Raw genomic sequence first — 26,480 nt, 5'->3', positions numbered from 1 at the left:
GTACTTTGATTTCCATTGCTCCGGCGGGATGTTTCTGGGCATCAACCAATTGAGCAGTGCAACGAAATAGCAGGCTGGATTTTAAGTCTGGATCTTCCTTTTACTAAACACCACCAACAAATGCTACCTATGTCAACTGGGGGTTGCCAGTACTCCCCTTTTCACATATTAGCTTGCAATCAGTTAACCATTGTTTTATTCTGAATATTTAGAGTGAAGGCGCAGAGATTAAACAGCCGCTCCATTCAGGTGTTGGGCTGATAGAAATATGTTTAATAGGTGGACAGAGATACCTAAAATGCAAGCGTGCTGAGCACGTGAGCGGAATTCTTTTGCCCTTGCAAGATCTTTGCGTCTGCTTTTTGGCACAGTTACTGTAATGTAAGCTTTGTAAGCGCATCAATGCTGACCATGATAGCACTGCTACCAGAAGCTTTCCACATCAGTATAACAACCATCTGCCCCTTTCTATGAAAAGCAGAAGTATACAATTTTCAGATTCTTAAAAAAAAAAAATTATGACAGTATCTCTCAATTAAAAATCCACTTATGCTGTCAGAAACACTGATATTAAGGAATGTGACAGTTGAGTTGACCACAGAAAAGCAGATGACTTGAGGTGGCGAAAGCCCGTGGCCACCCAATCAGAAACTAGAAACGGTAATGGTATATTACATTCACATTTTTTAATTGGCTGGAAAAAAAATACATTTCCCTGCCCCTGGCATCTAGGGCAGAGTGGAGTAGGCTACCAGCAGCCAAAGTGCCGGTGTTACTAAATGTTGAAATATTTCCACATTCATTGATAAAATAACAGGGGATGGGAAGGTGGGATGGCCGTTTTAGAAGGGGAATGATTTTGCGATCTTTATTTCCAAGGGGGATGCCATCCCCCCTCAACTCGAGTACTGTGTGTACAGTATGTAGGCTGTATGAAGATAAAGTTGTTTTATCAACTCTAGAAGTCCGGTACTTCGTTAGGCTTCCTATCATTAAAGCACAACTATTTAGGATTAGGCAACTTTCTTTTATTGTACTTGGCACATTTGGCAATAATTATCAACTTCATATTAACATAGAATATAGTGTTAGGGGATAGTAATGAGTTATACATTCAGAAGAAAGGAGGTATGCCCCTCCCCTTCAAATCATTAAAATAATATATACAATACTCAGCTTAGAAACATTGATTAGTGGAACATTTTAAACAGTAACATTATATATAAAGTGTCCATTAGCTCCAGTCCCATACATTTCTAGTGGTTTATCTTCTCAGGCTGTGTGTTGGTCTGGCAGGTCTTCCAGGAGAGCAGGGTTCTTCCTGTAGATGTAGGCATGAGCCTCCTGGTCCAGGGTGAGCAGCTCAGCCAGGCTGGAGACACAGGGGTCATGGTCCACCAGCATGCTGGGCAGCACAGAGCTCTTCCTCTGGATACGACAGGAGCGGCGCACTGGGGTCAGGAACTTCAGATCTTTGATGTTGCTCTTTCTCCTGCAGGAATTCATGCTGGCTTCCTCTTCAATTGTCCTCTTCACACTAAAAAGAATAAAAGGGATATTTGGAGGTTAAAACATTTGATAAAAAAGAAAATAAATTACAGAGTGGCCATTAAATTAATTGATAAACAATAGTTGAATGAAAGGATAAGGCAAAAGACTTATTATTTTGAGTGAAAGTGAAAGTTAATAAACTCACCTTTGCAGGTATGGAGTGGTCTTGACGCTGTACTTGACAACTGAAGCTCCCTCCATCCTGGGTGTGCTCTCCATCACATCCTCATCACTTTCTACTTCCCCATCCTCTGTCTCACTCTCTCCTTCATGCTTCACTTCTTCCTCCGTTAGCTTCTGGCTAACATCTTCAGGCTTCTCTTCACATTCAGCATTCTCCCTTTCATCTTTGCACACATCCGTCACCTGTGAACACTCTAATGGGAACAGTCACAAGAGAGTTGTGTAAATACAAAGAAAAGGCAGTCATGATTACTGTTATTTATCCGACTACATATGTCAATGACCCGAATAGATCAATTATATATTTCAGAACTGACCTAATACCACTACATTTACCAAATGCAGCATTTCTGCAGGGGAGCTTACCATGGTCACATGTAGAGGGCGTGGCCAAGGCCTCCAGAGCATCACACAGGTTCACAACAATCTGTCCAAATGACAACAAAGAGAAGAAGATGCTTTATGACCGTGGGAGGTGATATTGGTAATCCAGAAACCCTGGCCCTTTGCTTACGTCATCCACCGAGCCCTCTGGGTAAACAGGCAGGTCTGCCTCAGAGGTCTCCAGCAGGTCCAGGGTGGTGTTCATTATGACAGGAGTCAGGCTGTGTGCTGGCTGAGTGGATGCACAGTGAGGCCTATATGCTTCCACACTGGCTTCAGGTTGAGGGTTGCACTGTGCAGCTGGCCGGAGCTCAACCAGAGACTGAGACTGTGGTTTGAGATGGGCTCTGGGGTTTGAAGAGACTTTGGGTTTTGCTGCTGTCATGGCTGGTCTCTTAACAGTCTTGCCCTTGGCAGCCTGCCAGCTGGCTAGTTTGGCTCTGCAAAGGGAACAAAAATACATTTAAAAATGTTTCTGATGTAAAGTTACATCAGAGCAAATATTTTATGTGTTTGTGTAAAAATGTTACCTTCTTTGCTCTGCAGTCTCCATGGTAAATCTGTACTGGCTGAGTGAACTTGAGACAGCAGATTTGTTGACCTTCTTCTCTGTCCCTGGAGCCTTTGGCAGTGCGTTGCGAGTCCCTCTTCCCTGGGTGTGTGTGTTAGTGTGGAGTGTTGCTGTGTTGGTTCTGGTGGGAGGGTGAGCAGAGCAGGCTGCAGCAGGGCGGCGGCCTGGGACAGTAACTCTGTCTAAAACAGACCTGGAGTTTGTAGGTGCGGCCCTCTGTTTCCCCCGGATGTCACTCTCAGATAGGGACCTTCTCTTTGTCACTTTGCCCTCTGTTTTAGGTGCTGATGGTTTGGGTTCTGCCCGGCACACAGTGGCACTGGACTTCCAAATGGATCCAATCTTTGACTGGATGACCTTGCCTTTGTACATGCCAGGAGCAGCTTTGGATGATGGCAGAGCAGCTGGCGGCTTTGGAGCTTGTGAAACAATTTTGTGGTGTCTGACAGCATGTTCAGTGTGGAGGGCCCGGCTATGTGACACTGGCTGAGCATTTTCCTTGTTTCCCTAAAACAATCAAAACAGGACCATAAATTGACTGAATCTATCTCAATATAACTTTGTAAACACAACAGGTTGTAGACATATGCTATATGATATCCATTACGTTAACTTACTTTCTTATAGGTCTGGTTTCGTCTTGAAATTGCAACGTTCTCCATTGTGAAGCCTCAACCAGGTTAAATGAATTGAAATTTCTGGGGGGCGAAAAAAGGAATACAGACAAACATGGTTAATGTGAACAACCAGGTTCATTAATTTACACCATTTTACATGCTAGAATAATCCTCAGTATAATCTGCAACTAAGGTCTTTTTACGCACGTGCATGACGCTGTCGTCTAAACTCCAACAAGCTAACAATACTAGTTTCAATTAGTTTTTTTTACTTTTTAAGAACAATTTGAACAAATTATACCGTAGGTTGGGCACGTGATGTAAAACGAAACGCAAAGCAATATTTATTTATAAGTATGTGATTTGTGGCGTAACGTGCCCAACATGTAAAGGAAGCTGACATGAGAAATAAAAGCATATCGTGCATTCTAGACGTTGGCCGTAGTTACATTCTGCTCAAATGCGTTGACGGCATTTATAATACTAATGTTGTTAATAATAAAAGTTATCTTACCCTGTTGTCGTATTTTGTTGTAGAAATCCAATCTTCAGCCGCTCAGCTCTGGAGAAAAACACGTCGCCTGCCTCTGCCTCAGTGCGGAAAAAACATTGGGATTTGACTTGGTGCTGCTGCGCTGCAATTGGTCGTGCTAGTATCGCGAGAAAATGAAGTCCAATAGAATGTCCCCAAAAATTAACCACGAGAATGGGAAAAGTATAGTTCTTTCTTTCATGCAGCAACTGCTCAGCCCTTCGGTTTGAATGTTTGAACGCAAATAGAATTCCACTCATACCGGTCTGTTCAAACTGCCACACGCCCAGAGCATGTCAGACTGTAACAACCCATCCTCCAGGAGAAATGCTCATTCATATTCAACGAGAGTGATATCCATTATCATTATTGTTATTTTTTTTATGACTCACACTTCACAAAATGCACATATAGTGTCAATATATCGGCCTATATGTGGCAGTACCAGTATGTCCATGGACCTATTACGTTAAGCATAGGCCTTCTGAATTTTACATATTAGTTAGATAGTGAACAATGATCTTAATAACATCTTATTTTCACATGAAAAAAAATGCTCAAACAACAGCAGGAAACAAAACAACAACTAAGAACATTACATGGTAAGGGCGATGTAACAACTTAAACATTCCACAAATTGTTTATTTTTATAACAAAGTATGTAGCAGGTTAGTTGAGGTCTTCTTGCCATCTCATAAAATGAGTCAAAGAGATGAAATGAATAGGATATTATCTGAAGCAGTGACGGATGATGTTTTCCATACATTTAATCCTGAAACACTGTTAGTGAGTCTGTATTACTTCAGTATCAAAACCAAAGGTCAGAAAAAGAGCATTTTTTTTGTTTTGGAAAAGCGTATTGAGACATCCAACACCCAATATCATACATTGATTTAGACTATTTAAGTCTGGGTTTACAGAGACTTAAAAAAAGCTTCAAGATAATTATATCAGATATTTGCAGCTGGTAAATTACTGTGGCACCAATTATAGTTCCTGTGTAATGAAGAGAGTAATCGGCTCGGCTGCCATTATTCATACGTTGGGGTAAATTCATTGATATATCTCATAAACTGTAATGCTATATAAAAGCAAGACAAATCCATTAGAAAATTACTCATTTTAGGTTTATTTAAAGTAAATATTTACAAAGATTGATGGTCAATTTTCTTAACTAAGGGCCTAGCAGGTCTAGGTGGTTTTACCTGCAAAGCTCACAATGACAAAGTCACCATCATCATCATCATCATCATCATTCTGGCCATCTTCAGGACTAACATTGTGCTAATTGTGACTGTGTAGCATACTAAAGCATTAAAACATGTCAAATGTTTTCAAATGTGTCTATAATTGTTTAGACACAATAATCAAACAACCTTGATCATGGACATTTTACTTTGAAGGCAAAACACTGTTATTTTTGTGGCTTAAATGAGCTTACATCTCGTTCCATATGTCTCCCTTCATTGCAGGATGAGTCAAATGGATGGCTCTTCCAAAATATGTGGTCACATGACCAATTTCTTATGTTTTTTTTTAAACAAGGGGTGGCACTACTTCCCCCCTGGCACAACTCACCCCACTCTCCCTTACTAAGTCAGAGAATATAAGGGATTTTTAATTACTTTTCGGCATTTCTATGTTTATGGATAACTGTAGAAACAGAGATGAGAATGGCATGCAGAGAACGAACACGGGAAAGTTTTGAACCCGTGATTCGTTGCTACTGAGGATTGATCCTCTACGGGAGTAGTAGCCTAGCCTACCCCTGGACCTACAAGTGTGAAAATGATTGAATGATACAGAAATAGATCCTATTAAAGTTGTTGTTTTTGGTTTGGAAACATGTCATGACATGTTTTCAACATGGTTTTCAATCTTTGGGCTTTGAAAATGTTGCAAAGGATTGTGGGAAACAAAAGAAGCGCGGATTGGGATCATGATGCACGTTTGTTAGCAGAGATGGTCCGCTCAACGATCCTGGCGTGCATACCCAGTGCTAGGCCGAATATAATAAATGTAGAAATAACACACAGTGCGGCATCATTGCTGTTTGACTGGAAATGCAGTCGTTTATTAAACGCATGCTCACTTGACCTCTCGTAGGTCACATGTCTATTCAGGGACATCCTATTGGCTGCCACTGTACACAACGCAGCATACAGTATATTATGTTTAACAAAGTATATATAACAGATTGTGACAATGGAGGGCATATACTTTTACATGTCAACAACGTTGCTAAAAAAAAATCAAGCTTTACAAAAGTGTTTGAACGTTTGAACCGAACCCATGGTTCGAACAAGCAAGTTAATTCGCCTTCATAATAAAATCTTAACTACAACCAAAAACAAAAAAGCATATGCTATTGCTATTATTTTTTGTGTATTTTACAAGTGTAATAAGTATACACAACACAATACAAAGCTAAAGGGATCCTCTAGATTTGTTACGTAATGGCAGTGTAGTAGCCTACCGTTATGACATTTTCACACTTGACAAGCTGACACAACGTGGAGGCATGGGGGCATGTTGGAGCGCTTCTAAACGGCTTATGTCATCATCAGTATGTTGAAAGAAAAACCGTTCCTTTTACATTATCTGATTAATTTAATGTAGGCCTATTAAACCAAATAAACATATTTTATTTTGAAAGCTAAGTCGGAAACAGTATTTAGACATTCATAGTGGCTTGACATATAAATATCGTTAGCAACATAGCTGGCTTTCCTCAGAAAGATTTAACCGCTAAAAAGAGCTTTATGATATTTGTATTTGTACTTTTCAAGATGCAGAGTCACTGCGCTGCGCTGAACTGTACCAGCGGCAAATCCGAGCCGCAACCACTCTTCCGGTTTCCGCAGGATCCAGAAAGGTAACTAATGCTAATAATACCGATGCTAAAGCTAGAAGGTCGGCTGTCCAACCGCCTAAAATCAAGTAAACTACAACAAGGCAACACATTTTAAACAGGGCTCACTTTAGTTGAAAAAAAGAAAGAAAAAAGAAATCGGTTCAAAATGAGTTGCCTATTTAGCCCTGTTGTATGTCCTTTATGACTTCCACCAGATACAAATACGGTAGCAAGATCGGCAACACTTAATCTAAAAGTTTGACAGATGCACGTGCCTGTGTTTTTTTGCGAAAGGTAGCCTACACACATGGCACATGTGTAGACCATGTGGAGGCTGGTCACATGTGTAGGCATAGCCGCCGGTGGTTCCTAATACAACATGTGGGTGAACCTGAGCGTAAAGGAGCAGTACAAACACCTGCAGCATTTACTGCTGAAAAGACAAGTCCTTCAGTCCACAGTTCTGCATATCCTAACAAGAGAAGCACGTGTGTATTATAACATTATAAAATGCTGCATTCCTAGTTTTATGTGGCTGGTGGCATGCTGGCTTATAAAAGGGAGTCTTGATGGAACTATTAAGCCATTGCTAATGGTATGTTTCACCTGTGCCTTCTCTGCTTTGACAATTCCAAATATCTGCAATGAAAAGGTCTGTTAGTCCAGTGTGAACCCTTTTTAAAAGTATGACCATGTTGCTGTTGTTTGTTCTAGCATAAGCATCTGTATCAATCCACAACTTGCACATTCATTACATTTGAGTCAAACAAAAGAGCGATGCCCAGTACCAAACCCAATTGAACTGTGGTGCTGCATTATAACGTGTGTCACTGTCAACACAAGCTGCGTTTATAATTAATCATGCGAACTTGACCTGAAGACACCTTATTTCCTATTCAATAATAATATATAGGACATTTTAAATATGTTATAACTGTTGATGTTGGATGGATTGGATTCTCAGTCATTGTTACTAGTAATTTATTATTGGAAAAATGTATGTGTTAAATTGTTGAATCACTGAACGGCAAAGCCCACATTTCTATCAATTCTTAAACATGTTCTCATTTTGGTGTAACCTCTCCTTTCAGGTCCAAGAAGTGGGTTGAAAATTGCCAGAGGCAAGATCTCTCAGACAAATCCCCTGACCAGTTGTACAGATACTACAGACTCTGTGGAAAACATTTTGAACCATCTTTGTTTGATAGTGTAAGTAAGTTATGTTTTCAAGTCGTAAAAGGTGTTGTGACTTAATTGCAGGGAAAATATGCCACTGGACTTTGCAGTGCTTTTAATGTAATTTCAAATCTGTAATCAATATGTGATAGGGGCTTAATGCAGTCAGAGTATCATTATTAGCCTAATTATTCAATGAATATTGTATATTGGGTGGTACTTAGTAAATATATGTATGATCTGAATACAAGTTCAGCATGAGTTATATTTTATATAGAACCTTCATATGTACAATGTAATAAAGCTTTTCTGCTTGACTTTGTTTACCGAACTCTCAGACTGCAGTGTTGAAGGAGGATGCTTTACCAACCATCTTTGTTGTTCCAGCGAGCCAACCTCAGAATGGGCAGGTGAAACGCAGCAAAGGGCCGGTGTGTAAAATAAATCCTATTACATTTAAATGTGTAAAAAACTATTTCTATTGTTCGACTTTTGTAGTTTTAATGTAATTTTTTTGTTGTTTGAATTCTGTAGACAAAAGAGGAAGAAACTGAGAATAAGGGGAGAAAAAGTAAGTAGAAATATTAACAGAAAGACACGTTGTCTCCTACACCCACGTGTCACATGATGAATGATTGATTGGGTCTCTGTCTGTCTCTATCTGTTTCCCTTTTTAGGAATGAAAAAGGGGAAAGCAGCAGAGTCTGTCAAAGAAGATGTCCAGGCCCTCCCAGAGAAGGACCAATACACAGAGTATCTACGCTCATTATTTGAAGTTCTTGTACTCTTGGGAGAGCAAAGCATTCCTCCGACAGGACCTGGGGATGATAAACAGGATGGCCTTGGGTCAAGCAACTTTCAGGCATTGTTAGAATATCGCATGAATTGTGGAGATGAAATCCTTAAGAAGAGGTACGATGTGAATCAGGAGTGCTGCCCCTCCTCTCGGCTGAGTGGGTTGATTGAGGTGTGCGAGCACTACATCCATAGTAAGGTGGCGGAGGAAGTTAAACAAAATGGCTTCTTCTCATTGCTTACCGATGATTTGGTGAAGATTTCAGGAGAATGGTTTCTCCCCGTCTTTCTCCGCTACGTGGACCAGTCTAACTTCCAGCAGGAGAGGTTTGTTGGATTATTGTCCTTTGAAGGAGATGGAGATGCCTTAGCAGAGGGACTGCTGTCTGAAATGACTGACAAATGGGGCTTGGATATGGAACATTGTAGAGGACAGGCCCACTCCTGCAGCGGGACACATTGGAGTAAAATGAAAAGATTTGCTGCCAAACTGCTGGAGAAATATCCAATGGCAGTGCTTACACCAAGATCTACTCGTACATTGAACGTGTCATTGGCAAATGGTATTGCTTTGTCAGGGGTTCAGCTTGTCATGTCTGCCTTTAAGAAGGTCGAATCATTCTTCATTCACTCCCCTCTACTTCAGTTAGAGTTGGAAAATGCCATTTCTATTTTCTACCCGGACAGGGAGGAGAAAGCCAAGGAGCTGAAGGAGATCTGTCAGGGCAGCTGGACCAGACGTAACGATGCGTTTGAGGTGGCAGTGGAGATCTTGGAGGCATTGCTCCTCTGTGTGGACAGTGTCCATGACAACGAGGACATGAGGTGGGATGATCAAGTCACACACAGTGCTTTGGAGATTTCAAAAGCACTAGCTGATTTTGAGTTTGTCATGGCATTAGTGGTGCTGAAAAACACTCTGACACTGACACGAGCCTTTGGCACCAACATGCAAGGGACAGCAACAGACGCCCACTTTGCTGCAACCAGTCTGAAAGCCGTATTGCACTCCCTGAAGGAAGTGTCCGACAACATCGATGTGTATCACGAGTTCTGGAACGATGAGGCGGTGAACCTAGCCGCCGCCATGGAGATCCCCGTTAAGGTTCCTCGCTCCTACTTAAGAAAGCATCAGTCAGAAGGTGGAGCCAGTGGAGCGGAGCGTTACTACAAAGAGCACCTGTCCGTTCCTGTGGTCAACCATCTCCTCACAGAGATGAATGGACTCTTCTGTGAGGAGCACCTGAAGGCTCTGAGATGTCTGGCACTGGTCCCTGCTGTGATAGAGCAGCAGAAGACTACCGAACCTGATGAAGAGAGTGTTCAAGTCTTTCAGAATGACATCCCTAATGCAGGAACCCTCTCTGCAGAGCTGCACTGTTGGTGGGTCAAATGGACCAAAAAGGGCAAAGGCGACACAGTGCCCCCCAATCTGCAGGGGACACTGCAGCTAGCCGATGTCAAATTCTTCCCAAACATGCTGGCTGTTCTGAGACTGATGGGCATCCTGCCTACCTTGGCCATGGAGAACACCTGTGATGTGGCGTACAAGCGCTTCCACATGTACATGGAGACCACGCCAGACAAATTCAAATCAAAAAGTCTTGCTCTTTTGAGCATGAACTATGATGTTGATTATGACCTGGATGAACTGGTTGAGGTGTACATGAAGACATACCCTGAGAGGGAGGACGTGTCTCAGTCAGCTGTGGTTTGATACGTCTGGACACATAATCCACAGCTCTTCTCATCATTCATTTGAAGACTACGTCTTTTTCTTGTTCTTTTTTGTTTAGTGTGTTGTGGACAAATATAAAATGTAAAGGAACAAGCAACTTCACTGTAGTGTCAAACGGTGACGTTATTAACTTTTATTTAGTTCTTGCTGTGTCTTGCTTCATAGTTATGATTTAGGTAGCAGGTGTTGACCACCCTGTAAACGTTCCAGGGTGGGAATGAGTCCTGATTCCAGCCTTTGCAATGCAGTCCATTCCTTAGCTCCATTGTTTAATTAAGTTGCAAATTGTTGTCACTGTTGGATAAGGGCTTATTAACATGTTAATAAAGAGGTATTCTCTCTGGTTTAAGAATCTTTTGTGGTCTGTATTTGAAATGTTTGAGTGTGTTCTTTGGTTTTTCCTTTTCTGAATGAGGTCAAAATACCAATCCAGAGACTTGTGTTTATAGTAATGATGTATGTGTTTACTACATCATTTTCCTTCCAGGACAGATTTGGGACACAGAGACTAGTGCCATCATGGTGAGTTGGACATCAGGACAAAGTAGTGTGAAGCTTCAAGTCGCCTGTGAATATGTATCACAATTCTTATCTACACCCCTGTCCCCTGCCATCTTGCAATTTGGGTATAATGTCTGCAAATGAGGTATATGGTAGTTATCTGTTCTGACTCAAATTTACACTCAAGTATGTGGTGAAATGTGATACAATCAAACACAAAGGGGAGCGTTATCGTTTTATGCAATGTAAACAAAGAACCACCTTACTTAATCATCTGCAGCTCATAACACATGTTTGAATGACACAATATGGTAGACTACTTGTATGTTTTTTTTCTCCTAAAGGTTTTTTGAATGCATTAGCTTTATTTTGTATGCTATATTATTAATCCATTAAATGATCAGCCGATTCCTTTCTTCCTTCAAGTAGACCTTTTTAACTGGAGACCTTTTAATTGATCATAGCAGCACACAGCCGTGAATGATAACACCCATGGTTGCTAATAATCATTTAGGTGTTGCAGTTGCAGGGCCCACTGCAGGATGGCGTAAGGCCAAGTTCTGCATGTCTTTCACTCATCATCTTCAGATATATTTTATAGCAAGTGCTTATATAAGACATCTACAGAAACACACTTACCTCTGAATTTATTTTTATACTAGGTGTAGGCTACACGGAGACCATGCACGTCTGACAAATTCAAATGAGAAAAAGTCTAACTCTTGAGGATAAACTATGATGTTGGTTATGAGCTGGTTGAGGTGTACATGAAGACATACCCTGACAGGGAGGACTGTCAGTCAGCTGTGGTATCCTTATCAGACAAATCTATTCCTCTATATGTATATTTTTTTGTTTATAAAAAAAGAAAAAACTTAGATACACACCAATCACTATGTTCTAGGTTTCGGTCAATAGCGCATTGCAACCATAGATAGTATATAAAAGATTGCAACAGACACAATACAGAGGATAGAAACGTAGAATGGGTTTTACGACACTGAAGAATGGGTAGGATCAGTAAGAATGACATAATCCGATTTACAACGTGTGAGGAAGAGTAACTACCACATTTTTGTCAACAGAAAAGCTAGCAGCGGTCCTCGGAATTGGATGCGAACTATCTTGACAGTGAAAGTCTTTGGTGAGGCCTGGTGGTGCCACTCTGCCCTCTCCTGGTTAACACGCCGTACTGCACGGTTTAGTTCCTGGTTGTTGGGATAACACGCTTTCGGCGACTCTTGGCTCCAACGCAACATCAACTTTTGAAAGCATGGAATTAGAGGGTTCATAGTTTGCAAAGAGACATTAAGCGACAATAACTTTGAAACTGTGTCTGCGGCGGGGTTTGCCCAAGGCATGACTCTGTAGGCTCTCCTGCAGGTTTGTTCACAGTAGGCTTGCCAGCTTGCAACCGTCAGCTAAGCTAGCTAACTGGTTAGCAAGCTACATTGCAGTCCAAAATGACTGACTGCTGCGCCGCAGCGAACTGTGATTACCAGCCAGGGGAATCCGAAAACTCCACTCCACTTTTCAGCTTTCCTTTGGATCCGGAACGGTAGGTTTTGTGCTTATTCAATTGAAATTTCTGCTAAAAATTAGCCACTTTGCATTCAAAATGAATGTGTTAGCTATCCACTGTTAGCACTGGCGTTAGCCTCACATCATGTTGGCTAACGGCGACACAACTCTATCGAAAATGGCGCAGACTTACGTTACTCTTGTAAGAAAAGTCCGTGTGAAATAAACTCTGTTCACTCATTGAGGCCTGGAGACACACTGGCGTATTGTATAAGCTCTGTCAGTTTATTTTATGTGTTGAGTCATTCCACAAACCAAGAGAAAGCACATTTAAAAACTTTTTGTGTTATTTAAATCGCCATTGGTTAGGTACACGACACCCACCGTCTCGATGGGGTGGTAACATTAGTAGAACTAGCGCTAGTTTATCAAGATCCAAATACCTCCTACTGATAGTGCTTTATGGCGTTATCGTCTGTATATCTTACCAAGCGTTACGTAATCAATCGTTTAACTGTACAGTTCATTTTTGGCAGTTTTAAAAGAAACTTGCTTTGAACAGGTGATGTCCCTGTAAACAGCAGTCTAGCGCCTCCCTTGATCCTGCTGTTGCCTCGCTCTTACTAGCGTTGACTTGTGTTTTCTCATTTCCATTTTGAGATTTGTGCAATTATAGGAGTGTTATCCTGTTTATAAACCATTCATTGGAATGACATCTACAGTTCAGCTTGTTAGTGGACTCCACCTAAAATGCCTCCATATTTGGAGAGTTAAAACTTATGTGCGGGAAATCTATTCACCTCTATGATTATCTTTGCATACATCAATAAAGCCAAATAACAGAAGTATTATGGGGGAATTGTAATGAAAGTGAAAGCAAATACCTCGTGTTAAATGGAGAAGGCTTTAGTCAGCAACCAGTTCCAACTTTGTTCTTTCCTTTTTATCATCACTTACACATCGGCAGGTCCTTGTTATAAATTCAGCTAAGCAAAGCAGAAATGTATCAGTGCTGTGCCATATCCATGTAATGATGCAGACATGCCCCTGTAAGCATAATGGCCCCATGCATGTGCACTGTGCAATATTTGATATGTTATTGATCTCGAACAATCAACATTATTTTAAAGAAAATAAATTAAAAAAAGCTGATAAAAACACAAGGATTCAACACAAACATATATAAAGCATCCAATTATATAAATAAGCAGAGTTGTGTGTATGTTAAAATTTTAATGAATTTAACAGCAGGTGTTCGCTGAAACAACTAGCCTAAACAGTGTATTTTTCCTATTAGTTTTTCACACAGTAAGCATGTTTATCCCTTTTAATATCAGAAAACAATGTCACCTTGTATACACTTCTGAACAAATGTTTGTATTTGGTGAAGGTCTTGTGCCTCTAATGAGTCATAACCTTCTAGATGAAGAAAGTAGCGTAGGCCTATGTCTGCTACTATGATGGCATGTTAGTAATGTAAAGAGTAACCATGTTAATACGGGTCACAAACCTTTTGAGCACTCGTCTGTTTGTCAAGTCATTGTATAGAAAGTAAAAGATTACAAGGAATATGCATATTGTGCATATTTGAGTCACGAAGGCTATGCTAAACAATTGATGTAATCTTAAACCTTTATTTTTCAGCTGCAAACAATGGTTGGACAACTGTCATCGCCAGGATTTGGCATCGGAATCTCCTGATCAGTTGCATAAGCTGTACAAACTTTGTGCAAAGCACTTTGAGCCCTCCATGATCTCTCAAATGGTAAGTAGATCAGATCAGTTGTGCATGTTATCAATCTTTTTTAGAATAATTCTAATAGGAAAAGCGTCCCGTTTCGTTGTCATTATATTACCCAGTGTTTCCCGCAACTTTTAACTTTCCAGAGGAGAGGAACGCTTGGCGGCATGCACCCGCATTTATTTACCGTAAATTGCAGCCTTTTGCGCGGCTATGTCCATGCAAGCTCGCTATTGCGTGTACATTAATTGTGCAGCACTTCTGCTGACGGTAGAAACGGTTGGTCGATAGTCAAGGCGGGGGGCTTGCGTCTAGGTTACCACCCAAGCTCCAAAGCACTGGGGGGGAAGAAGCGGTGCTGTTATGGGATGTACACTGCCTGGCCAAAATAAGTCACCACCTGGATTTTAAGGCAAGAGCCCTCCATCAGTCAAAAACTGCAGTGATTAATGCAGTGTATAGCAATTCGTAAATACTAGTACTTCCTGCGCCACTGCGCATGCACACCACACACGTGCGAGTTGTTAACCAAAGTGGTGACAAAAGGGCTGAGAGCAGCAAACCCATATGACCTGCACCGGCTTTATTTCTGTTTACGTTTTTGTATGAGAGCTGAATTCCATGTAGGGCTGCAGCTATCGAATATTTTAGTAATCGATTATTCTACTGATTATTCCATCGATTAATCGAGTAATCGGATAAAACATACATTGCTTAATTGAAAAGTAATTATAAATAAACATGAGAAAATAACACATGTCAATTAACCAACAACCAATGAACAACCAATTTGTTTCCTTTTTTTGAAAAATCAACATTTTTTATTTCAAAAATGCATGGAGTAGCAAACCATATTTTCTACCAAAAGTACCAATTTAGTTACTTTCCCATTGTTTATTAGTCTGTACTTGTACCATGAGAAATAACAATGTTGACAGATAACAGTGTTTCCCCCAGAAAATGGCTTAAAGCTCCCATATTATACACTTTTCGGTTCTATTATACTCCATATTATATGGTCTTAGTGGTCCCTAATACGTTTTTCTTTAATTGTTTGCTGAAAAAAACTTTCAGATAATTTATTGTACTATGCTGATGTTCAGCTAATCTCACAATGGCCTATTTTTTAAAAAGAGCTGCAGCTCCCCTCGTAAATATACAATCTTTGAGCTGCCCCCGCCCCCTGTCCGGAAGCGAAGCCAGATACGCCTCGCCCTCTGTCTGTCAGGGCCGTGGACCAATAAGAAATAGGGGTGTGGGCTGCACAGTGGAAGCTTCTGGCTTTCCGGTTTTTGAGGTCAGAAAAGGGGAGAATTCTGACTGGAGTATATTGGGGGGGAGGGGTGGGGGTTTCAGAAAGGGGGAGAGTGAGAAAAGAAGAGATTGTTATTTTTTTTTTTTTTTTTTTAAATTATCTTTATTTGGAGACACATTCGTATATGCAGTTTACAATCATATTGATGCAAAATATACACTGCTCCATCCTTTTTTTTTTTTTTTTGAGACAATAAAAAGAACAAAAAGAACAGGGGGTGGTTTCAGTTTCAAAAATGTGGAATGAAATAAGTACAGCAGGGGTTGTATTTGAAAGCTAAAAAGAAAAACATGACACATAAGTATAAATAAATAAAAAAAACCAAAGACAACAGATCAGATCAATCATACAAAAGAAGGTCGTTTCTGTGCGATATATCTCTTCCACTTTTCCCATATTTTTTCGAATTTGCTCTGCTGGAGCCTCACGGAGAACGTTATTCTTTCCATTACAAATATATCGTGGATAATATCATACCAATTTTCTAAAGTTGGGATGTCTGGTTTTAGCCATTTCCTTGTGATTGCTTTCCTGGCAGCTATACTAAGAATTCCAAAGAGGCATTTTGTTTGATAATTTGTAGAGATTGAGTGAAGTAAACCAAAAAGTAGTTCGTCCCAATTAAAATTAATTTTAGTCTCAAATACAGATTCTAGCTCTGTATGGATCTTCTGCCAGAAAGTGAAGATTTTAGGACATTCCCAAAACAAATGGTAGTGATTGCCTTCCATAGAGCCACATTGCCTCCAGCAGCTGGAAGAGCCTGAGTGATGAGATGACTGGACAGGAGTAATGAAGAATCTACTTAGACTCTTCCAGCCAAACATTCTCCATGAGACTGAGCCTGATGTTTTCCATTGAAATTCACAATATTGTAGCCAAACTTCCTCTGGGATACCTCTCTTAGATTCCCTTTCCCATTTCTGTTTTATATAGGTGGTACTTGTCTGTTTGATATCCTGAAGGCCCTTATATAATCTTGAGATTACTTTAAACCCAGAGTCTGACCTGTACGCACTGATAAAAACTTTCATTAAAGAATTTTCAAAGGCATTTTGACTAACTAACAGGGAACTATTTATGTGATGACGTACCTGTAGAAATCTAAAAAAATCACAATTGTTCAACCCATGTAGTCTTTTTAACGTTTGAAAGTCGATCAGTGTTCCCTTATTAAAGAAGGTGCAGTATGAGGAGAGACCCTGTTTAGCCCAGCCCTTATAATTTGCGTCCAATTTGCTTGGTAAAAAGTCGAGATCATGAGCGCACCATTTCAGGATTTTCATTTCTTCTTGCAAATCACACCTAGTGATAGTGTTTAACCATGTTTTCAATGAGAGATTGATGCACTTATTATCTGTTTCCATTAAGTTTATAATTAATCTTTTATCCCCTAGCCTTGCTCGGATTGGAACCTCTCCGGATATGTTCTCTTCAATTTCTTTCCATTTTGCCCGGTAATCTGAGTTGCACCAACAATACACACTTCTCAGCTGGGCCGATGTATAATAGTCCTTCAGGCAGGGGAGTGCAAGTCCTCCCTTATTTTTAGCTAGTTGGATAGTACGAAATTTTATTCTTGGTTTTCTCCCATGCCAGATATACTGTGAAATTAATTTATCCCATTCATTAAATTGTTTGTCTGTTATTTCAATTGGGAGAGTCTGGAATAAATACAACATCCTAGGTAATACATTCATTTTTACTGATTCAATTCGTGATTCAAAGCTCAATATAGGTAATAAATTCCATCTTTTTATATCCTCTTTTATTTTCTGATTCAAGGGGTTGAAATTTAAATTATACAATTTTGTTAGTTCTTTTGGAATGAATACTCCTAAATATTTGATGTGGTTTAGATCCCATTTGAGTTGGATATTAGAGTTTATAATTTGGCTAGGCTTGTAATTAAAACTCAGTATCTGGGTTTTGGCAATATTCAATTTGTAACCTGACACAGAACTGAAAATATCTAGGAATGATAGGAGTTTCAAAAGTGATTTCTCTGGGTGGGACAAATATATTAAAATATCATCCGCGAAAAGCGAGAGTTTATGTTCCAGTCCTAGCATATTGATACCGGTAATATTTTCATCTTGGATGACCCCCAAACTCAAAGCTTCAATGTAAATTGCAAATAGTAATGGGCTAATCGGACAACCCTGTCTAGTCCCTCTCTTAAGGTTGAAAACATTTGATAGGGCTCCATTTATTTTAATTTTTGCTATTGGGCTGTTATATAAGGCTTGAATAGTTTTAATAAATGTGTGATGAAAACCAAATTTCTCTAGTGTTTTATATAAAAAATTCCAATTGACTCTATCGAAAGCTTTTTCCGCATCAAGGCTCATTAGTACTGCAGGGATTTTATTTTCTGATATATAATCGACTACATGTAGCGTTCTACGTATATTATCTTGTGTCTGTCTTTGTTGAATAAAACCTGTCTGGTCTAGACTTATAATTTGGGGGAGAATTTGTTCAAGTCTTTTTGCCAAGATGTGGGTAAAAATCTTGTAATCTTGGTTAAGTACACTTATTGGCCTATAGCTTCCACAATCAAGTTTATCTTTCCCCTCCTTTGGTATCAAGGAGATCACTGCTTCACTCCATGATGGGGGGGTCGCACCTGTCTGGAGAACACAGTTAAATGTATTCTTCAGAATTGGAGTCATCAGGTCCCTCATTTCCTTATACCACTCAGAGGGGAAGCCGTCTGGGCCTGCCGCCTTATTAGGTTTTAAATGTGAAATTGCCTTTTCTATTTCCTAATCTGTGATTAAGCTTATTAATTGGTCATTTTGTTCATCTCTTACTTTAGGTAGTTTTATCAAATCAAAAAATGTCTCAATCTCTAATTCTTCTACTAAAGGCTGTGCATATAGGTTCTTATAAAAAGCTTCAAATGATTGTTGCATATCTTTTAGTTTGTGATGTATGGAGTTTGTTATAGGGTCCCTAATTTTATGGATTGTGTTTCCTGCCTGTTGTTTTTTTAGTTTGTAGGCCAGTAGTCTAGCAGACTTTCCTCCTGCTTCGTAGTATCTTTGTTTTAAAAAGATCAAATTTTTCTTAATGTCATTTGAGAGGATTTCATTCAATTCGTTCTTTTTCTTGTTTATTTCCATTTTTATTCTTTGATTAAGTGTTTTCTTATGTGTATCTTCTAACTTTTTAAGTTCCATTTCTAACTTCTCCAAATTTTCTTTTCTTTTCTTTTTTAGATTTGAGCTGTAGCCAATTATCTTCCCTCTGAGGACAGCCTTACAAGCATCCCAGAGGATCAAGGGAGATACTTCTCCGTTGTCATTATCATTAAGATAATCTTTTATGTCTTTCCTAATTTGTGGCCTCATTTGGTTCAACACTCCTGTGTTTAGTCTCCAGGTTGTGTTTTTCTTCTCAAGATCTAATATTAAGTCCATGGAGACCGGAGCGTGATCTGATAAATCCATAGTCTCAATATTACAATTTTGAACCCTACAAAAATCTCTTTGAAACATGAAAAAGTAATCTAGCCTTGAGTAAACTGAATGTGGATGTGAGAAAAAGGTGTAGTCCCTTTTAGTTGGGTTTAAGTCTCTCCATACATCTGAAAGCCCCAGCTCCCCCATCATTACTCTAATATTTTTGGGTATTCTCCCCCCACCTTGATGAAGAGGTTTTGATGTATCCATTGTTGAGTTTAGTCTGATATTAAAATCTCCCCCACAAATTAGGGTTCCCTGAGCCTCCAAAGTGATCAATTCAAAGATTTGTTTATAAAATGTCCATTCAGATCCCGGAGGAGCATATACATTCAGAAAAGTGACCAAAACACCCTGCAAATTACCCCGAATAAATACAAATCTTCCTTCTCGGTCTTTTTTTTCAAAAGTGCATTCGAAGTCTAAATTATTTGAGATTAGTATTGATACTCCTCTCCTTGAGCCCTTGCTATAGGAGGATGAGTGCTGGTTGAACTTCCACCTCTGAAGTTTTTGGTGCTCCTGTTCTGTTAAATGGGTCTCCTGCAGGAGAGCTACTTCTACTCCCTCTCTTTTTAGTTTTGCCATGACCTTACTTCTCTTGATAGGGTTTCCCAGACCATTTACATTGTATGTAAGTACTTTAATTGACCTTGTCATTAAACGTTTTTTCCAAATATTTTAGGTCCCTGCAGTCCTATCTTTAAAAGAAAACTTACACCCCTGGTGCTATACCAAACTGTAGCACGAACTATAACATTAACCAGTAACATGGTAACAGGAAAATAAAAAAAACATATAAGAATAACAAAGTTGACTTCCAAATTTAAGGCTACATTTTTGGCCTGTGTCTGTTGGAGTGAGAATATAGAGGGAAAATCTCTTCCTCCTAACGAAAGAGGGCCCTCTTCAGCTCTAAGGCTGGTGCTTAGGTCCATGTCGAACACAAGGTTGCGCCCCGACCTCATACATCACCCATATGCCCTATGCATTAATCACATCTTAACATAGAAGTCACGGTAATGAGGGAGAGGAAACATAAAAAGTATAAAAGTAGTTATCAATACTCTCTATTTTACCGGTTAAATAACCAAGTTCTTTTAGCATGGCCAAATTTTTATTTAGGCTAGTACTTATCAAGTGTCCCGGTGTCGGAAAGCATGGAGCCGCTCCTTGAAGTTTGGCTTGAGACGTGAAGACTCTCTGTTGTCCTGCTTTCTGCTGGGTCTCCAAGTCAGCCGGTTAATCTGGTCCAGAAGGGAGGTTGGGTTTTTCAGAACTGTCACTGGTATCCCTCTCTCCACCATGTCCGCGGTCGCCTCCTCAGCTGAGTTGTAGATCACTGTGCCGTCTTCGAAAAATACTCTCAATCGGGCCGGGAAAGGGCTCTGAAATCGTATGTTTCTTTCCTTAAGTGCCACTTTCGTTTCCGCATATTGCCGCCGTCTCCGCTGCAGCTCTGGCGCGTAGTCGTTGTCCAAGTGTATCTTCTTTTCTTTAAAATCAAAACCTCTTTTCTGCCAGGCTTTTTTGAGTACGTCTTCTTTCACTCTGTAGCTGGAGAACTTCACCACTAGCGATCTTGGCGGAGCCTCCAGTGGGGGCTTGGGACCGAGCGCCCGGTGCGCTCTTTCGATGTTTAAAGCTGTGGAGGGGGGGAGCTCCAGACCTCTCATCAGCATCTCTTCCACAAAAGCGATCACCGATGTAGTTCCGTCTTCAGCTCCCTCTTTTACTCCGTATATTCTGACATTATCCCGACGCGAACGCCCCTCCAAATCAGTCAGTTTAGCCTCCGTTTGCTCCTGTAGTTTCACCAACCCAGATACCACCTCTTCCCAAGACTGAATCCGAGTCTCTGCCGCATTGATCCGCTCTTCTGCTTCTTCCATTCTTTGGTGTATTTTATTTATGTCCTCCTTTATACCGATGAGTTGTTGGTTTGAGTCTTTCCTGAAATCTCGTAGTTCTTTCAGAATTAAGCCCAAGTTAGCGTCGCCGCTCGGTGCTAATTCTTCCTGCGTCATGTCGTCCTCCATGTTGCTGCTAGCTAGCGACAGTTGGTCGACCTCTTCGTCGATTTTTGCACTACTTTTGTGACTTTTTTTTCCTCTGGGCATTTTCTTCCGTCCGTTAATTCTTCTACAGCTTTAACGCTTTGCAAAATAAATAAATTCGAGTTTGTCGGACACTTTTTGTTAAATCGGTCGGGAGCCTGCTGCTCTATGCTGCCATCACGTAACACGCCAGACCGGAAGTCTGTTATTTGTTTTTATATTTTGGCAGTCTCTAGGCACACCGTGGACCCATGGATATGTTAGAACACATTTAAAAAGTGCATTTAGCATAATATGTGACCTTTAATCAAGGTGGTCACTGCCCCTGGTCATGGGAGGCGCGCCGCGTCAACATTTTCGGGGTATTTTGCTCAAAGATGCCAATGCACAGTAAAGAAATAAACAACTGTTAATTTTAATAGAAAAATACAACAGACACTGACCTTACAGTTGTGCAATTTTGTTGCTATGTCCAGGTACAAATTATGTGCAAACATGCAGACAGTACAAAGCACAATTAAAGAAAACTTCTACTGTTTTGGTGCAATACTATGCAGACACACTCAATACAGATAATGGACCATACACTCAACATGTGTATGCACATCAAAGTGCAAATTCAACTTTTTAAAGTTCCTTTTTGGATGGGGGCTGTTGTGCGATTATTGTGGACAATAATTATTGTGGCCTACTGTGATGTGATAGCCTATAATTCATTAATGGTTATTTTGAGCCTACTTGCTTGATTTATTTTTAAATACAGAGGTTATTGGTCGTTTTGGAAGATGTCTTTCCCAATTTAAAACATAAAAATAAAGCAGAATTGAAAATTCAGAAAATAAATCTTCTTGTCCTACACTAGCATGCTGTTTGAACAATAACTCAATAGTTGAAATAATAAATACAATGTGTTTTCCCCTTAAAATGACTAAATGCATTTCATAGACAGTAACAGTGTGGCACTTCTGTAAACTTACTGAAACTTGGCTGGGCCATCACTCTCATGCATTCTTCAAACTTTTCTCTGCGCTGTCTGAGCTGATAGGTAGGTTGTGTTGCCACGGTGATGTGGAGTCTTAAACTGTTCTAGCTTTGCAGAGCACTTCTTTCTGTTCAGCTAAATATTCCCATAGAACTGCACTCTCCCGCGTGCATGCCGTAGTCGCGCGCGGTACGGTCGCGCGTGCAAAGCCGCAGACACAGAGCAGCTGATAGAGAAACACTTGGAGACACATGCTTTTTACCGCAAATCGCGGCCTTTCGCGCAGTTATGACCATGCACAAGCACACATCGCGCTTGCTAGTACATTAATTGTGCAGCAAAAAAAAATAAAAAATCATACTTTTTTTTTTTTGGGGTGGTTGGTAGTCAAGGCGGGGGGCTGCCGTTGCTAAGGCAGCCGCCTTAGCTATAAAGCGCTGGGGGAAACACTGGATAAATTAAGTGCATTTATGTGCCATACATTCTTGGGTTTAAGTAAGCATTTACTTCACTTTCAGAACTACAAGTTTTTACCTTTGCAATTCAGGAACAACATAAGCTTGGAAACTTGGAACAAGCCCATGCATAGTTTCAGACATTCTGGCTTTAAAAACAAATCCTGAGATGGGTTCTCTGCATAAATGTGTCCATCCGAGACTATGATGGTTTACTGAAAAAAATATAAATAAAATAAAAATGACTATGTAACAATATGATAATAGAGTTCATTCACATTAAACTGCTATTTAGATATTGTATCCATCAATCAAGACACACTTGATTGACGTGCTTCAACACCGTATTGTCAACTAGAAGTGACCAGCTATAGTTCAGCTTAAGCTATCGTGTATTTATTTCTTGAACAGCGCTGTCTTTTTGAAAATAAAAACTTTGTGGTGACGTTAGTCTTGGGGGCATAATTATTAGCCGCCACATTTAATTAACTAGCTATACTTATAACGTTAGTCATAATAAACAATAACTTAGCCTCCAACTGCACTAATGTAGCGTAAACTATAGCAGCATTGATTTTAAAATTACTTGTCTCGGGCCGGCGGTCTGCCGATTGGAATGGGTGTTTTCTGTTGAGATGCTGCAGCATGGAAGTCGTGCTGTTATGGTACGCCAGCTCGGTCTTGCAGTGGACACACACCACGGTCTTCTCATTAATGTTCAACGTGAAATGATCCCAAACCTTGGACATTCTCTGTCGCTTTCTCCTGCCCGTTTGGCTTTCCTCACTATTTTCGCTAATGTCTTCCATTTTAGCACACACTAATGTTAGCCCCTAAACAAGTCAAAACATGCCGCGTCTGTCCGTTCTGTGGGTGACGTATGCGCCGGTTGTGTCACACTAAAAATGGTCCGTGCGGAAAACCGTGACCTCAGCTGTAAAATTAAATAAACGATGACTCGAGGCAAGAAAAATTCATCGATCATTTTTTGTAATCGAATTATTCGAATCAATCGATGAATCGTTTCAGCTCTCAGAATCAGAATCAGATTTATTTGTCATTGCACTGTTACCGAGAAACGAAATTACATTCCAGTTCACACTCCACCAAGAAACATACAAAGACAGTGACAATAACATGGGTGGACAGGAGAGAGTGTAACTGTAGGGTCAGCAATGTTTCGCGCCCCTTTAGGCGAAACAAGCCATACTTTTTGCACAATGTGTTCAAATGACACAGAACATAATAGAATAGGAATCCTATAGAAACATGATTCACAAGATTAGAAAGAAAATAAAACTGAATTGGTTTAGTTTTTACATACTTCCATATTGTGTTGTAATGCAAGCTGCATTGATTATTGCACTGTTCATAGAAAGTCATATTTGTGACAAGAAAAACTTTTTCTCTAACACAATATTAGAGAAGGTAATTCATCTGTTGATTGTCAAACTCAGATGTGTATATAAATATACTTTTGAAAATCACTAGGGATAGGCGTGAGTAATCGAGTACTCGAGTACTCCTCGTTTCAAATGAACTCGATAGGTGGATGAGGAAAATCATTTTTTTTTTTTAAGTGTCTGTAGCCTGTAGGCCGGCGCTATTTTAAAATGTTATACACGTGTAAAAAACGACACAAAACGGGTAAAATATAGTTTAACAAAATTAAATATTTTGATCCTAGTGAAATAAACTGAGCGTTGTGTCAAACAGCAACCGCAAATAACTGCCACCTCCATGCAGCGCAGCCAGTGTGTGGTCTCCACAGCACCGCGGCACTGAATGCGGTGCTGGAAAACTTGGAAAGTCACGTAAAGAAGCCAGGCTGACTTCGGGCACATTCGCTCCGAGCCAACGACAGTTAAGAAGCCTTTATTATGGAATATGGGATTGAGATTCAAAAGCCGACCGGTGTAACGTTCCGTTAACGAGGAATTAGTCGCGGTAGGCTAATTATAGTCACGGACACGGAGTGAGCATTACGCGGTTGGATAGCCTATACAACTACCAGTTCTACTGCTTTGGTGAGTTATTTATCAATGTATTTCAATTGTAGGACAATCATTTTATTGCATTTGCTGCCCTTCTTACTTTAAATGGTGTCTTTTTTTTTGTTAGCCAACTACAGCCCATGGTTTTTTTTTTCTCGTTTTTTTTCTCCCCACCTCAGACTCGATCGGTTTAAATTGTGGCCCGCCTATTTAATTACTTTCAATTAGGAAAATGTGTTTTAAACTTGTGGAAAATAAATCCTTACAATCATATGGTAACTGTGACTGTTTTACAATAAGCATTAAGCGCTGGGTCTTGGCATTATTGTGCTGCACCGTTATTCTGCAGACAGGTGCGCTGCGTTCTAAAAATAGAAAAAAGTTTAACGAGGAATCGATTGATCCTCGAGGAATGCAAGCGATCACTCGAGTAGCGAAAACACTACTCGTGCCCATCCCTAAAATGTACATGAAAAAAAAATTGCATCAAGATGCATTGAGAATCGATTTTGAATCGAATCGTTGACCTCTGAATCGGAATCGAATCGTGAGGTGCGAAGAGATTCCCACCCCTACTGGCCCGTATTCACTTGCACCATTAAAATTAAAAATTAATCTTAAAATCAGTAGAAATATGATTTATTTGTTTGTAGGGTTGTCAGTCACAATTAGGGATGTACATCTCTGGTTTCATCACTATACGATATTAAAACTATTCATTGGACAACGATATGATATTTGCCGATATCAAAAGTCTGCTGCGATACGATTCAATTCGATTCGGGGCCTGCGATTGATATTGACGATATGCCCATTTAACACAACCTGTCAATTCATATCAATTCACAAAAAAACAACTTAATTATAATTGCATCATTCTTAACACTAAAGATCTTGAAATTTCAAGGTTTAAACAATAATAGGGCTGCAACAACGAATCGATAAAATCGATTACTAAAAGCGTTGGCAACGAATTTGGTCATCGATTCGTTGAGTCGCGCGATTAATAAGTCACTTGTAGGCGTGGCACTGTTTACATCCAGCCGCCGACAGGTTCATGCACGCCCACCTTCACGTGCGGGAAAGCTATAGTGTGAGCGGCCACAGCTTGTATTTTGGTCATATCTAACACTAGACTGTAGGCCTATATAAAAGTGTTGTACCTTTGCTGTCTTTGGGTTAAAAAAACTCCTTCAACTCAGTATCCGTCTAGTCCAAACAAACTCTGTCAGCTGCTGCTGCTGCAGACGGTGTGCAGACAGGCTCGGAGAGTCGGCATCGGCGCATCAACAGTCATTCAAAGCAGCGGCAGTAATCACACAACCGAACGGTGTAGAAAGTCCCTTCAGTTAAAAATAGTGATCCAGATTTTAAATCCATGTTAAAATCGGAAGGATATAGAGCTAGTTAGCTTAAAAAAAGTAGCAAACATGTCAACTGTGATGTGTTCAGGCCGGCTCAGTAATATGATTGATGTGTTCAAATGCAACACAACATTTTTTTTTAATATTTTGGCGAAAACTTGTCTTCCCAGCAATATAAAATAGATAGTAAAGATGGAATTATGACCTGTTTAGTCCTATCTTGAGCTATGATCATATCAGCAATTAAAGCAATAATACAAGTTCTATTTCAACAAAATAATAGAAAAGTATCAATAGTGATATCAATAAAGACTTGGATCGTTAAGGAGTCTCAAATGGTATTAATATCAATAAAAATTAACGATCTCCTGTCATCTGAGAGAAATTAAGATGATTACATTTTTTTAACCGTTAGTATTTACCGGTTAAAAATATTATCAGTTGACTGGTTTACCATGGACATCCGTTATATACTGTATAAAAGTATATCATACACTGTGTTTTTAATTATTAATTTATCATTTAATATTACTTTTAATAGTTCCGGGACGTTGGAGCAATAACCTGGTGTTTTGACACTTCAGTCTGCACTGTGAATTTGAAGTAATGTTTTTTTTATCCGATTAATCGAAAAAATAATCAACCGATTAATCGATTATTAAAATAATTGTTAGTTGCAGCC

At 39.9% G+C, this 26,480-nt stretch overlaps 3 protein-coding genes across 3 annotated transcripts in view; 2 read left to right on the top strand and 1 right to left on the bottom strand.

Moving 5' to 3' along the window:
- Positions 1–914: 914 nt before the first annotated feature.
- Positions 915–3,894, bottom strand: LOC307260455 (uncharacterized protein). The gene is made up of 7 exons (XM_080040708.1): positions 3,821–3,894; positions 3,307–3,387; positions 2,649–3,196; positions 2,249–2,558; positions 2,101–2,161; positions 1,697–1,928; positions 915–1,537 (listed from the first exon to the last, which is right to left on the bottom strand). Exons 2-7 carry the CDS (start codon positions 3,349–3,351, stop codon positions 1,273–1,275), a joined length of 1,461 nt encoding a protein of 486 aa, XP_079896834.1. The 5' UTR covers positions 3,352–3,387; positions 3,821–3,894; the 3' UTR covers positions 915–1,272.
- A 2,691-nt stretch (positions 3,895–6,585) lies between these two features.
- On the top strand, positions 6,586–10,735 carry thap12a (THAP domain containing 12a). Its single transcript, XM_080041254.1, has 5 exons — positions 6,586–6,713; positions 7,784–7,901; positions 8,207–8,299; positions 8,403–8,439; positions 8,546–10,735. The coding sequence occupies exons 1-5, from the start codon at positions 6,601–6,603 to the stop codon at positions 10,378–10,380; spliced, it is 2,196 nt and encodes a 731-aa protein (XP_079897380.1). The 5' UTR covers positions 6,586–6,600; the 3' UTR covers positions 10,381–10,735.
- Positions 10,736–12,125: 1,390 nt separating this feature from the next.
- The window catches only part of LOC307260806 (uncharacterized protein), a 29,386-nt gene continuing 15,031 nt past the window's right edge, over positions 12,126–26,480 (top strand). The window contains exons 1-2 of the mRNA XM_080041131.1: positions 12,126–12,460; positions 14,068–14,188. Of these exons, the coding sequence (XP_079897257.1) occupies positions 12,366–12,460; positions 14,068–14,188 (216 nt within the window). The 5' untranslated portion in view covers positions 12,126–12,365. The remainder of the gene's footprint in view (positions 12,461–14,067; positions 14,189–26,480) is intronic.

This window comes from Ammodytes marinus (genome assembly GCF_949987685.1).
Source record: "Ammodytes marinus genome assembly, chromosome: 14".
NCBI classification, from domain to species: domain Eukaryota; kingdom Metazoa; phylum Chordata; class Actinopteri; order Uranoscopiformes; family Ammodytidae; genus Ammodytes; species Ammodytes marinus.
The sequence above is the reverse complement of the archived record's forward strand: the minus strand, read 5'-3'. Positions and strand labels throughout refer to the sequence as shown.

Bases quoted from the DNA above. Each gene is read 5' to 3' on its own strand.
- LOC307260455 (XM_080040708.1), bottom strand. From the start codon at position 3,351: ATGGAGAACGTTGCAATTTCAAGACGAAACCAGACCTATAAGAAA. The intron at 2,559-2,648 runs GTAACATTTTTA...TTCCCTTTGCAG, and splicing joins GAGACTGCAGAGCAAAGAAG to AGCCAAACTAGCCAGCTGGC. The intron at 1,538-1,696 runs GTGAGTTTATTA...TATTCTTTTTAG, and splicing joins ACCACTCCATACCTGCAAAG to TGTGAAGAGGACAATTGAAG.
- thap12a (XM_080041254.1), top strand. From the start codon at position 6,601: ATGATATTTGTATTTGTACTTTTCAAGATGCAGAGTCACTGCGCTGCG. The intron at 8,300-8,402 runs GTGTGTAAAATA...TGAATTCTGTAG, and splicing joins TGAAACGCAGCAAAGGGCCG to ACAAAAGAGGAAGAAACTGA. The intron at 8,440-8,545 runs GTAAGTAGAAAT...TTCCCTTTTTAG, and splicing joins TGAGAATAAGGGGAGAAAAA to GAATGAAAAAGGGGAAAGCA.